This window comes from Artemia sp. Qi Xiang Cuo, chromosome 7, assembly GCF_049724085.1.
Source record: "Artemia sp. Qi Xiang Cuo chromosome 7, ASM4972408v1, whole genome shotgun sequence".
NCBI lineage: Eukaryota > Metazoa > Arthropoda > Branchiopoda > Anostraca > Artemiidae > Artemia > Artemia sp. Qi Xiang Cuo.
The window spans coordinates 63,507,814-63,522,293 of record NC_142800.1 but is presented as its reverse complement, the minus strand read 5'-3'; the positions used below and the strand labels follow the sequence as shown (position 1 = coordinate 63,522,293).

General features: G+C 37.4%; 1 protein-coding gene across 8 annotated transcripts in view; it reads left to right on the top strand.

Moving 5' to 3' along the window:
* Nucleotides 1-14,480, top strand: part of LOC148950561 (protein turtle homolog B-like) — a 380,785-nt gene that overhangs the window by 77,706 nt on the left and 288,599 nt on the right. For all 8 annotated transcript variants that reach the window (XM_089092492.1, XM_089092489.1, XM_089092493.1 and 5 more), the window contains exon 3: nt 10,514-10,641. In XM_089092492.1, the coding sequence (XP_088948618.1) occupies nt 10,514-10,641 (128 nt within the window). The remainder of the gene's footprint in view (nt 1-10,513; nt 10,642-14,480) is intronic.

Sequence of the window (14,480 nt, the reverse complement as noted above, 5' to 3'; positions counted from 1 at the left end):
TGGTTCGTTTTTTATTAAAATTTAATGTAGAAACAACGCTGCCATGATCATTTTTATTTATATGAAATATATATCTTAAGGAGAATGGCACTCCTTAAGAAACCTTATTTTTAATTTAGTTTCTAATTATCGCCGATCTAGGGGAGATAAGACACCTCTAGAAAATACTGCAAACAATCTTGACTGCTACTAAAAACTTTCAATCTATAACATAAAGTTCATCATCCATACTTCACAAAACAATACATGTTTTTCAGGAACGTTTTTTTTTTCGATGAGAAAAAAGCTGTTTTAACTCGGCTGACTTCGCCTGAAAAAGTCATAATGAAGACAGGGCTTTATAAATCACCTACTGACTAGCAGAAATTAGAAGGCTACTGTAACAAAAGAAAGCTATTTAAGGGCTCATTTAAAAGCTTAAATTTATACCTAATCGCTTTTTATAAATTTGACTTGATTGCACATTCCCATAAAGTGCACTTTCGGTTGTTTGTGGTGATGGTGGAATTTATAGGAAGAACGTAGATTCGAGCAATATTTTTTATATAAGCTATCATAAAATCTATCTAAGATGTTCCGTTAGCCCGCTAGCCCCACCCCTGGAGAAACGGCATAAAAAGTTCCTTTTTTCGTTCCACATGGCACTTGCAGACGGTGGAATTTACATAAATTACGTACATATGACAAATAGCTTTTGAATTAGCTTTTAAGCATCTCTCTATGATGTTCTAGTAACCTGCTAGGCCGGGAAAAAAGAAGAAAAAAAGAATGTTTTAATATTTTCTAACTTTTAGTTACTATGGGCTGTGGTTCGCTCTTTACTAGGTTGCAGCTAATGCTTCAACCATCACAAAGAGTTCATGGCAAATTCTCCCCAGAAACTAGTTATCATTGAAATTTGTGAAATATAATAGATAGTAAAATTTTTAAACAACCTAGTAAATATAAGCAATAGCTTTTAACTGAGCAATTAAATATGTATCTACGATGGTGTGGTAGCCTGCAAATGTTTCAGTAGCTTACTGATGAGCAGACGATTTATGAAACTTACTAAAGGGGCTGGGAGTGGGAGTGTAAGGGAGGGGTTCTTGTAAACCTCCAGTTAATGGTTCTGGAACATAACTATTACAATAGTACCTGTTTTGTACTTTGGAGCTTTTCCACTTACGAAGTGGCACCAAAAGTGTTGTTTTCAGTGCTATATCGCACTTACAAATGGTAAAATTGATACAAAAAAAACAAAAAAAAAACGTATATATGAGCAATAGCTTTCAAATGATCCATTAAACATCACTCTTATAAGTTCTGCTACCCCAATAGCCCCAACTTTTCCACTTGAGAAACGGCACCAAAAGTGCCGTTTTTAGTGCCATTTGGAACTTGCTGATGGTGGAATTTCTAGAAAGGACGTAGAAAGGGGCGTAATTTGTTATTAGGCAGGGGGAAGCAACTTCACCCTCCAGACCCAAGTTTGTCCCCTCAGACCTCATTTTGCCCGTCAGCTGAAATTTAGTTTCTGCAAAAAATCTTGTCAAAACTAAGATAAGCCTGCACAATTCAAGTATCCAGAGAAATAGGTCAGTTTTCTTAAGTATATCATTGCCTCTATGGTCATATATGGCTCACAGTTTTCACTATCATTTTCAGTTGATTTGGGAAAATTAGCTCCAACTTCCCCCCCTCCAGGATTTTGACGCAATTACGCCACTGGACGTAGATATAAGCAGTATATTTCATATGAGTTATGAAAAATTTCTCTAGATACCTGCTATACCTATACGCCCAATAACAATACGCTCATATCGATACGCGTTATTAAATACATCCGATACCGATACAGTGTGTAGCCCTTTCCCCCGGGGACTATGGAGGGTCACATCATCACCAAAACCAAAGATATTTGACCTTTGAACTATTTTGAGCAAATTAGCTATCACAAAATTGTGATTGGATGACTTTAGGGGGATTGGGGCCTTGGGGTGGGGGGCTAGTTGCCCTCCTTTGGTCACTTATAAAGGGCACTAGAAAATATAATTTCTGTTCGAATGAGCTATTATGCATCTCTCTATGATGTTCTGGTCGCCCCCTAGCCCTGCTAAAAAAAAAACAAAAAAAAAACAAAACGGGAGACAGATTAGTGCTACCCATGCCAAAAAGTCATTTTCCTTGTTGTTCAAGGAGGGGAGGGGGTTGTAATTTCCTATTAGGAGGTTTTCGACGGTGCTGATTACAATGGTAGACTTTTCATTTTGACCTGACGTCATTTTCGAGACGTTTCAGACTTTTTTTCGAAATCACCATAAATTTCTTTTCGGAATAATCTTTTACTTTTAAGAGAAATCAAAATAATAGTTACCATTTCTGAGTCAGTGTCAGATGGCAATTTTTTCACTAGGCACTTTTTTCAAAACGCCTTTCTTAACTTTTGGTTACTATGGGCTGTGGTTCGCTCTTTACTAGGTTGGAGCTACCGCTGTAACAATGATTTGGAACTTGCTGATAGTGAAATTTATATGAAAGAAGGACGTGTATATGAGCAATATCTTTTATACGAGCTACTAAAAGTTTGTCTAAGATAAAGGCGATTCCAAAACGCCCAATAGCCATACACCCATACCGATCCGCGGGATATCGATACGCCGGATACCAATACAGCGTACAACCCTTTCCCCAGGGACCATGGAGGGTCATATCATCACTAAAACCGTATATATTGGACCTTTGAACTATGTTGAACAAAATGGCTATCTCAAAATTTTGATTAGATGGTTTTGGGGAGAGGGGGCCGGTAGGGAGGGGGGGATAGTTACCCTCCAATCTTTTTGGTCACTTAAAAAGAGAACTTACAAATGAGCTTTTTGAATTAGCTATTAAAATTCTTTCTATGATGCTCTGGCCACCCCCTAGCCCTGCAGGAAAAAGAAAAAAAAAGAAAAAATGGAGACTGATCAGTGCTACCGATGCAAAAAAGCGATTTTCTTTGCTGTTCAAGGAGGGGGCAGTAATTTCCCTGAACAAGGTTTTCTACCATGCTGATTTCAATGGTACAATTTTCAATTTGATCTGACGCCATTTTCGAGGGGTTTCAGGCTTTTTTTTCGAAATCACCATAAATTTCTTTTTGCAATAAACTTTTACTTTTAAGAAAAACCGAAATAAAAATTATTATTCCTGAATCAGAGTTACATGACGATTTTTTTTACAAGGCAGTTGTTTTCAAAACACATTTCTATACTGTTGATTACTATGGTTCACTCTTTACTAGGTTGCAGCTGCTGCTGCAACCATGATATGAGCAATAAAAGGGACAAAAACTGCGGCTTTGTGCTCGGGAGAATAGTGCGTTTAGGAGTAGAAGCTGGTGGAAATAAACAGACCCTGAATCTGACCCTTAACACCACCCTAAATACAGAGTACTTCACATCAACCTTCTGCGGCGATTCGAGAGGAGACTGCCAGAAATTTCGATGACAGCAATCTGAACGTATTTGAACGTATGAACGGTGGTGACAGCGAAATTTGTTCTGATCTGTGTGAATCAGTAAATCACCTGGCTGGAAAGGGAAAGGATGAGCTGCTAAGTCTACTTCTGGATTTCGGAGAAACCTTCTCCGGGACACCGGGAAGAACAAGGATCGGGAAACATAAAATTGATACAGGTGAGTAACGTCCTCTGAGGCAGAGGCCATATCGCATCCCGCAAAGCCGACAGGTCACCATTGAGCAGGAAGTAAACCGCATGCTCGACTTGGGCATCATTGAACCGCCTTCTAGTCCATGGTGCCCTCCAGTTGTCAAAGTCAAAAATCAGACGGATTGCTACGTTTCCGTCTTGATTTTCGTGGGCTTAACAATGAATCTCGTTTTCATGCGTATCTTTTACCTCGTATAGACGAGCTCCTGGAGACGGTTGGCAGCAAGAAAATATTTAGTGTCCTAGACTTGGTTGGAGGGTACTGGCAAATCGAACTGGAGAAAGGTAGCCTGGAAAAGACGGCATTCCAGACGTCTTACGGGCTCTATCAGTTTCTAGTCATGCCATTTGGCTTGCACGGTACTCCCGCGACCTTCTAGCGCCTTATGGATAAGGTTTTAGAGTCCTGTAAGGCTTTCGCTCGTGCTTATTTGGATGATATTGTCATCTTTAGTGACTCTTGGGAGGAGCACCTAGTACATGTTAAAAGAAGGCTAGGCAGCATACAAGAAGCAGGGTTGATAATCCACCCTGGAAAGGTTAAAATGGCCCAAAACGAGGTTCGTTACCTGGGTCGCTGCAATGGAAATGGTGAAATTGCCCCATTGGAAAGCAAGGTCAAGGCCGTTCAAGATTTTCCCCTACTTGCGTCCAAGAAGGAAATTCGTTCTTTTATCGGGATGGCAGCATATTATCAAAGTATTATAAATAATTTTGCTGAAATTGCTGAGCCACTCACTTCACTTCTGAAGAAAGGTTCTCCACCCAAGTTGGAGCTGAACAAGATACAGGTTGGTGCATTTGAGAACCTGAAGCTAGCACTCATCAAAGCCCCTGTTTTGAATGCACCAGATTTCAGTAAGGATTTTATTTGACAGACAGACGCCTCTGACACAGGTGTTGGAGTGGTCCTCACCCAAAGGGAAGGTGAGGAGCACCCAATTGTATTCCGTAGTAGGAAACTGGTCCCGCAGGAAAATCGTTACTCGACCATGGAAAAAGAAGCTCTTGCTCTCAAATAAGGAATTGAAAGCTTCGAATACTACCTGAAAGGACGCCATTTCTTCGTAGAAACTGATCACAACCCTTTTAGGTGGCTTAATGATGCTCGAATCTGCAACGATAGTTTGACCCGCTGATCATTAGCTCTGCAAGAATTTAATTTTACCATTAATAGCCGACCGGTATCCATGAACGCAAATGCTGATGCGCTTTCTAGGCTATTCTAAGCAATGTTGGGGTGACAGTTGTTTGAAATACTGTTTTATTACAGATGAGCCTAAATAATTCGCCAGTCTCATTGAGGCGTACCGTTGAATTCATCTCTGGCTGCTAAAAACGTCATTTCGTCATTTCGACGGAGTCAACAAAGCGATCCTGAGTTTTTTCTTAACCTGGAGGTAACTGGTCAAGCTTATGCAAGTGGGAATAAATACGAGTTCTGAAGCGGTTTGTTATGCAGTAAAGCCATTCGTCGAGACGGTCCGTACATTACCGGCTACTAATGCCTGAAAGCTTTTGTGAACGAATAATGTGGAACGCTCATCTGCTTCCCGATAGTGAAGGCAAATCCAAACATAGAGGCCGTTCTTCTATCTCACAGATACTAATGAGGTATTTTTACTGGCCGGACATATGCTCTTATATCAGACGGTACATGAACAGCTGTTCTTGTCGTGAAAAAGAAGCTTTTTCTGGCTACGTGGCTTGTTTGAGGAAGAATTAACTTTGTTAAGGATGGCTCTGCCATCCTCTTGTGGGACGGAGGGGTGTTATGAATCCCCTATTTAAATTATACTTGTAGTTTAATCCTTTTTCATCTCAAGTCTTTGTCTGTGTTTGACTGCGCAAGCGAGTGCCGAGATACTGAACTCGGTATGTAATGAACAATTTTTTTATTCATTTTTATTAGCTGCGATTTGTGTGTTAAAGATTAAAGAAAGGAATTTCGCATTTGAACAGTTTACTGAAATAGAACAGAAATTAGGCCGCGACAATTGTACTACATACTATACGTTACAAACTGTAGCCCTACTTATCAGGTACTATATTTAAAAACAGTAAAAGTTCGGCGCCTACAATTTAAATTTCGGTGTCTAAAAGAGTCAGAACCGTAGTTCATCTCCCAAAAAATTATCTCCTCGCCAAAAAAACGTTGGACACGTCTCTCCTAGGAAAATATCCTTGCCATCAAACTGGATCATTTTGGATCCGGAATAAAAAATTCGATAAGCGGGATTGGTGAAAAACCTATGATTCAACGAGTTGAAGTCACTCTCAACGTTAGCAATTTACCAGATCGACAGCCTAAGCTCTATTTATTTATGAAAAATTTTCTCGCCAGTTCTCGTTTTTTCTTACTGGTTGATATGGTGAAGTTGACAACGAGTCCAGTCATTTAGTTGTGCTAAGAAAAAAATACAACCCAATCTGGTAAAAAGAAACGCTTACCAGAATCGGTGGATTATGGAGAAAATCTGATTGAATCTCAGCAAAAAGAAGCAATATCAGAATGGGTAACATACATCAGAGGATCATTTTCCGACATTTTCCGACTTGTACATGAAAAAAGTATCCAAGGACTATTTCAAGCTTCTAGAAAATGATTCGTATTTTTGAACTGTGTAATTGATTTTTTGTTGGTTTCGTCTCTCTTTGATCTCTAAGGCGCTTGCCTTCAAAAAGAAAAAAAAAGTAACGCGATGAGGTGCAGCTGGAAAGACAAAAGATAAAAGAAGCCAAAAAAGAAAAAAACGACATTGTAATGATCATCTGTTTACGAGATATAATTTCTCATATTGGTGTTTCCAACTACAAAACTCATGCATTGTTATTAATAAGAATCTTTTCAAAAGGCGACAAATTTACGAAGGTGATTATTGCGAGAAGACTGCTGTGGACGGTGACGTTGCTAATATTGGCTCGAATCAGCTAAATTAGGATTTTGATACCCTGTCTGTAGAGCTGAAGTGCGGTAGGTGCTATCCGGCGCTAGCCCCAAGCCCTGTTGTTACTAACTTTACTAAAAATAAGTATGGTGTCATTGGCGGTTCTTGATGTTATACCAATTACGTGTCTGGATAATAGCTGTCTGTTTCATGAGTTAACCCATCTTGTAGCTAGCACTTTGCCTACTTCAGAGCCTAGACTAGTGGTGAGTTAGGAAGTTATTTATTGGAGCCTTGATCTGACTTGGGCAGCAAACTAAATTAGGAAAAAAGAAAGTATTTTTTCGAATCTACAAATGAAATTAAAACCCACAGGTGAACCGTCATGTTGCTTAAATTGTAAAAGCGATCTTTGTTGACAGTGCAATAAACATTGACAAGCTAGGTTTTTACCGGTTCTGTTTAATTTGCCTTACTTGACAGCCTCTTCCAGCGTACCGATTGGTGACTTGAGAAGCCATTGGGTGTCTTTTTTGCGATCTGAACCAGTTCAAAACAGAATTTGTGCCACAATTTTCTGGTTAACTTACTCATTCTAATGGCATTTTGCTAAAAAGTAGTTTTTTTTTACTTCATTTGTTTCGGCTTGAAGGCAGATGCAAAATTCACTTAATGAAATATTTTGAATTAAAGTAAAATATCTAGCGTTATTTCGATGACTTTTCTGGATTACAACTAGCGACGTACTGGTGAATTTATTTTTGAGTGGAGAGCATTCCTAACAACAGGTGAATTAAAGGGAAATGAAGAAAAAAAAAGTAAAACACGGGATTTTGTAAAGAGCCTGACTCTGTGGCCTCCTTTTGGACGTTCCTATTTTCAACAAATGGTAGTTTTGACCAGAATGGGTCAGTTTGAGGTCTTAGTGTGCAATTTAGTTCCACAGCAGGTACGTGCACATTTTTAAGGAGTAGGGGGGAGGGTGTATATCAGCTTGACCAGGTTAGTAAAACATAAAATAATGCGTAAAGTGTAAGAAAAATATAGGATTAATTGTAAGGATTATTTGGGTTGGATCTAAAACCACCACTTTCATCCGCCGCATATGTGCCAGCTCAACTGGTTTCCATGGAGTAGCGGCCATATTATAAAATACAATCATCTTCACTGATGAGCAATCAAAACAAAAAAAAATCGGTGGAATTCCTCCTTGATTTAATCTCAAATTCTACACTGCTATGATACTATGAAAGATTGAGCGTTAAGTATACCATTGTTTCCCTGCGCTTACATTTCAGAGAGGTGTCAAAAAGGAAATACGAGTTGATAAACGTGGGAGTTTTCAAGCAGGTCAAGAAAGTAAATTACAAATTCTCTTTTGGTAAGTTTAACTTAAAGAAATGCGCCTGAACCCAACATTAGACAGGAATATTAGAGAGGTTTCCAAAACTCGCTAAAACGGTAAATTGCGTAAAGGCGAGAGTTAGGCATTCATGAAAGGCGAGTGTTCATTCAAGTTATTTATAGTATCAATAATGGTTATTCTTCATTTCGTTTCGAGTTATTTTTCTGTTATAAACTTTTTCGACTTTTTTAATCCAATTTAAAAATAAAGTTTTCCACAAAAAATAAAGACTGATATTTAAAAAGTAAAAAGTCATACATAAACTATTAGACGGTACTTGTGGATTATACCGCCAACACTCAAGTCTACGCTATGTAAAACTCGAAAACAACCGGTTTTATTTGTCTGTATTAAGAAACAATTAGCTTACGCTCGGTGGAAAACAAGTGGCGGGTGACGGAATAAATTGGAATTATATAATTTGGGCTATGCATTTGCATATTAGGGGAGTGGGGGTTAGTTTAGGTTTGGTTAGGCTACGGACCCCCCTTCCCCCTAATGTGCAAATATACAGCCCAAATTCGTTTCTAAAGCATTATATTTTCATAATGTCTTGGTATCAAACAGTTCGTGGTAACGAACTGTAAGTAAGGAGCGTCCCGGCTCAATAGTAACCGAAACTCTAAAAAACGGATTTTTTTTACACCAATAGATATATCAAGAGAATCGGCTTTTTATGCTGATTTCAAACATATACATTTCGTTAAGTCTTACCCATCAAAAGTTAAGAGCCTGTGAAATTTTTCCTGATTTTCAAAAAAAGGAAAAAGAGCCCCTAAAAGTCAATTAATCTCAATGAAAATCACACCATCAGATTCAGCGTATCAGAAAACCTTAATGTATAGGTTTCAAGCTCATATCTGCATAAATGTGGAATTTTGTATTTTTTGCCAGAAGAAAGATCCCGGATGCATGTCTATTTTTTTGTTTTTTTTTTTTTTTTCCCAGGGGTTATCGTATTGACCCAATGGTCCTATAATATCGGGATAGGATTCATTTGAACGGAAATTAAAAGTTCTAGTGTTCTTTTTAAGTGACCAAAACAATTGGAGGGTAACTAGGACCCCTCCCCTGCCCCTTTTGCCAAAATCGTCCTATAAAAATTTTGAGATAGCTATTTTGTTCATCGTAGTTGAAAGGCCCAATAATTATACCTTTAGGTATAACAAGACCTCCCACAGCCCCAGGGGAAAGGTCTTTAAGTTATAAAATTTGCTCATTGTCTGCGCATAGTATTTTTTATTGGAATGTAGGCATATGTTTCCGGATGGGGGGACACATTCTCTGCTGGGGGTTTTTCCGTGGTGGAATTTTCCACGGAGAGGGAAGTTTCTAGGGGGCGAACGTGTCAGGAGAAATTTTGCGCTGGGGGAATTTGCAATAGTTCCTATACAAAATTCTTTTTATATGTTTTGCTTTCTCTTTTCCGTCTCAATTTGACGCGCAGATCGGTTAAAAGTAATTGTACGGGGTATGTTTTCACCGGGATTGAATTGTCTAGAAGATATTTCCGTGGGGAGGGGGTTTCTCCGTGGAGGGGGTTCCAGATTTCCTGGCATTATTTAAAAAACGATCAGAAATTTAAATAAAAAAACAAGTTTTTCAACTGAAAGTAAGGAGCAACATTAAAACTTAAAATGAACAGAAATTATTACGTATATAAAGGTGGTTGCCCCCTCCTCAACACCTCGCTCTTTACGCTTAAGTTTGAATTTTGTCCCAATTCTTTAATAATGACTCCTGAAACACAAGGGCCGTTTTATTATAACAATAAGACGCTTTGTTTAAAAGTACTAAAAAACTTTAGCGTAAAGAGCGAGGTGTTGAGGAGGGGGCAACCCGCTTTTTTATAATTTCTGTTCGTTTTAAGTTTTAATGTTACTCCTTACTTTCAGTTGAAAAAAACTTGTTTTTTATTTAATTTTTCATTAGGATTAACCTAACTTCACTTCTTGAGTGTTGGCGGTATAATACATAAGTACCTATCGGACTTAAACTAACAGAAACTATGATGAATGAAGAATGAAACCTAAAACGAGTGTAAATCCCAATGAAAAATGAAGTTGGACTTAAAACCGGCAAGAATTATCACAAAGACTGGCAACAGAAATTTCCATGCAGCCCTTTTAAAAAACAACGACTGTCGCGCGTTACTGAAACTTAATAATTTGGTTGAATTGTATGTTCGGGTTAATGTTTCGCCAATTGATTTATCATAAATTTGTTTCACATTTGAAAGGAATCGATTTGAGAGGAAAAAAACTCAGGGGTATTTACCCGATTTAGCAGGATTTACCTACTAAGGACTGTTTGAGAACTTTTGAAAACACCCTTTAGTAATATCAAAACAGCCACAGATGCGTACTTAAAAGCGCAATTTATATGTTGTATACTAAAAGTACCAAAGTCTTCCCCTTCTTTTCAAAAGTCCTGTAATGGTTTTCTTAGAATAGTAGGAGTACACCTACGCAGAAGAAGAAAAATACTTGAAGCTTGAAATTTATTCACTCATACATTCTTTTTCAGTCAAAGCATATACCAATGATGAATATTCAGTAACGGCAATGGTCGGTGGGAATGTAATTCTAAATTGCCATATCGAGTTCCCGGATGCGGGACATCCCGTTCCGTACGTCGTTCAGTGGGAAAAGAAGGTACGTGAGACTTTTTGTATTTAAATGGTTTGGAGAAGTAAAAAATCCAGAGCACTAAACGTAGTTGATTATACCCTGAATTATCTAGAGATCTGATTTACGATCACGTACTTAGCCTATTATAAATCGCCGGGGCAATTATACAACTACGAAACTTATACTAAATTTATTATTTTTTAAGGGAAAAGTGAAAATATTTCAGTGGCATAATTTGACAAAAAAAGCAGTGATCTTAATACAGATGTAACTGGGATAAAGGGGCAAGCCAGATTTCATTCTGGTTTGATTTACTTATAATCTAATTAATAATTATCCGTTGAACTAAAATTTTATTATAGGCAATTGACAGTGCGTGGGCTTTTTAATTTTCGATTTAGCAAAAAGTTACTTTAGCGTAAAAGGGTGAGAGGTTGAGGCGGTAGCTGCCGACGTATTATATAGAAAAAGTTTCTATTCGGTTTAAGTTTTAATGTTGCTCTGGACTTTCATTTGAAAAAAAATGTTTGCTATTAATTTCTGTTCCTTTGCAAAATCATATTTGGTTTAATACAACAAGTGACGGGAGCTCCCATTCCAACCATCTCTCGCCTTTGCGCTGAAGTGTAACTTCAGCATAACAATACTGCTACTAGTCCATGGAAAAAGTGACAAAGTCATTTTTCTGCTCGTGATGTTTATATATTTTAGGGAAAAATTCGTTAAGAAACAATTCCTCCTGAGATATGCCACTCCCCTATGCCATTATACAGGCCAATAAGATTGATGTTAATTACAGAAAAAACGACTAGTCCATTGTAACAAATCTTTGAAGATCTTATCAACATGTATTGATTTACATAAAGCTTGTCTACAACGCCCTGCAATTGCTGCAATAATAGAGAAGTCGTTTCCCCTTTAGCATCCATATTGCGTGCTTAGTCCAAACATACTGTTCAAAAGGAGGAAATGCCAGAGATTTAATCCTCTTCATACTAATCTGAAGGATCTCTCACGAAAAGTTGTAAATTTTGGCTATAAAGGGCACTTTCGGGGGCTCGTTTACCTCCTCCCTATAAAATAAGACCTTGTGATCTTCCCCTTCTCCCAATAGCTTGTATACTACAATGCAATACTGTATATTTGTTAGCTGTACTAAATGAACTTAATTTCATTTTGTAGCTTCATTAGCCCTTCATTTTGTATGGACTGTGTCTGTCATGTTTAGAGAAGCACAATTTAGTGGTATGACGTTTGAGACTAGGAGGAAACGTATAGCTTTTCCGTGGTTGTATGTCGATTGGTTATCTCAGAAACTGAGAAGTACAATTTAGTGGTATGACGTTTGAAACTAGGAGGAAACATGTATAGTTTTCTTTAGTTGTATGTCGATTGGATATCTTAGAAATTAAGAAGCACAATTTAGTGGTATGACGTTTGAGACTAGGAGGAAACGTATAGCTTTTCCGTAGTTGTATGTCGATTTGATATCTCAGAAATTGGGAAAAACAATTTACTGGTATGACGTTTGAAACTAGGAGGAAACGTATAGCTTTTCTATAGTTGTATGTTGAATGGATATCTCAGAAACTGAGAAGCACAATTTAGTGGTATGACGCTTGCAACTAGGAGGAAACGTGTATAGTTTTTTTTATAGTTGTTTGTTGATTGGATATCTCTGAAATTCAGAAGCACAATTTAGTGGTATTACGTTTGAGGTTAGGAGGAAACGTATAGCTTTTCCATAGTTGTATGTCGATTGGTTATCTCAGAAACTGAGAAGCACAATTTAGTGGTATGACATTTGAGACTAGGAGGAAACGTATAGCTTTTCCGTAGTTGTATGTCGATTGGTTATCTCAGAAACTGAGAAGTACAATTTAGTGGTTTGACGTTTGAAACTAGGAGGAAACGTGTATAGTTTTCTTTAGTTGTATGTCGATTGGATATCTTAGAAATTGAGAAGCCCCATTTTATTGGTATGACGCTTGAGACTAGGAGGAAACGTATAGCTTCTCCATAGTTGTATGTCGATTCGTTATCTCAGAAACTGAGAAAAACAATTTAGTGGTATAACGTTTGAAACTAGGAGGAAACGTATAGCTTTTCCATAGTTGTATGTCGATTGGTTATCTCAGAAACTGAGAAGCACAATTTAGTGGTATGACGTTTGAAACTAGGAGGAAACGTGTATAGATTTTCTATAGTTGTATGTGGATTGGATATCTCAGAAATTGAGAAGCACAATTTAGTGGTATGACGTTTGAGGCTGGAAGGAAACGTATAGCTTTTCCATAGTTGTATGTCGATTGGTTATCTAAGAAACTGAGAAGCACAATTTAGTGGTATGACGTTTGAAACTAGGAGGAAACGTGTATAGCTTTTCTATAGTTGTATGTCGATCGGTTATCTCAGAAACTGAGAAGCACAATTTAGTGGTATGACGTTTGAAACTAGGAGGAAACGTGTATAGATTTTCTATAGTTGTATGTCGATTGGATATCTCAGAAATTGAGAAGCACAATTTAGTGGTATGACGTTTGAGGCTAGGAGGAAACGTATAGCTTCTCCATAGTTGTATGTCGATTCGTTATCTCAGAAACTGAGAAAAACAATTTAGTGGTATAACGTTTGAAACTAGGAGGAAACGTATAGCTTTTCCATAGTTGTATGTCGATTGGTTATCTCAGAAACTGAGAAGCACAATTTAGTGGTATGACGTTTGAAACTAGGAGGAAACGTGATAGATTTTCTATAGTTGTATGTCGATTGGATATCTCAGAAATTGAGAAGCACAATTTAGTGGTATGACGTTTGAGGCTAAGAGGAAACGTATAGCTTTTCTATAGTTATATGTCGATTGGTTATCTCAGAAACTTAGAAGCACAATTTAGTGGTATGACGTTTGAAACTACGAGGAAACGTGTATAGATTTTTTATAGTTGTATCTCAGAAATTGAGAAACACAATTTAGTGGTATGACATTTGAGACTAGGAGGAAACGTATAGCTTTTCCGTAGTTGTATGTCGATTGGTTATCTCAGAAACTGATAAGATAAGATAATATAAGATAAGTTTTATTCTTCATTAAATACACATACAATATTAGATGTTATAAATCCCTCAAAGGCTCATTGGCCTGTACAAAGAGGGAAGACATATGAATTACATACTCAAGGATAAAAAACATACTCAATATGAATTACATACTCAAGGATAAAAAACAATACTCAAGGAAAATTACATACTCAAGGTGAGAAGTACAATTTAGTGGTATGACGTTTGAAACTAGGAGGAAACGTGTATAGTTTTCTTTAGTTGTATGTCGATTGGATATCTTAGAAATTGAGAAGCACAATTTAGTGGTATGACGTTTGAGACTAGGAGGAAACGTATAGCTTTTCTATAGTTGTATGTCGATTGAATATCTCAGAAATTGAGAAAAACAATTTACTGGTATGACGTTTGAAACTAGGAGGAAACGTATAGCTTTTCTATAGTTATATGTTGAATGGATATCTCAGAAATTGAGAAGCACAATTTAGCGATATGACATTTGAAACTAGGAAGAAACTTGTATAGCTTTTCAATAGGTGTATGTCGATTGGTTATCTTAGAAACTGAGAAAAATAATTTAGTGGTATGACGTTTGAAACTAGGAGGAAACGTATAGCTTTTCTATAGTTGTATGTCAATTGGATATCTCAGAAATTGAGAAGTACAATTTAGTGATATGACGTTTGAAACTAGGAGGAAACGTGTATAGCTTTTCCATAGTTGCATGTGGATTGGTTATTTCCGAAAATGAGAAAAACAATTTAGTGGTATGACGTCTCAAACTAGGAGGAAACGTATAGCTTTTC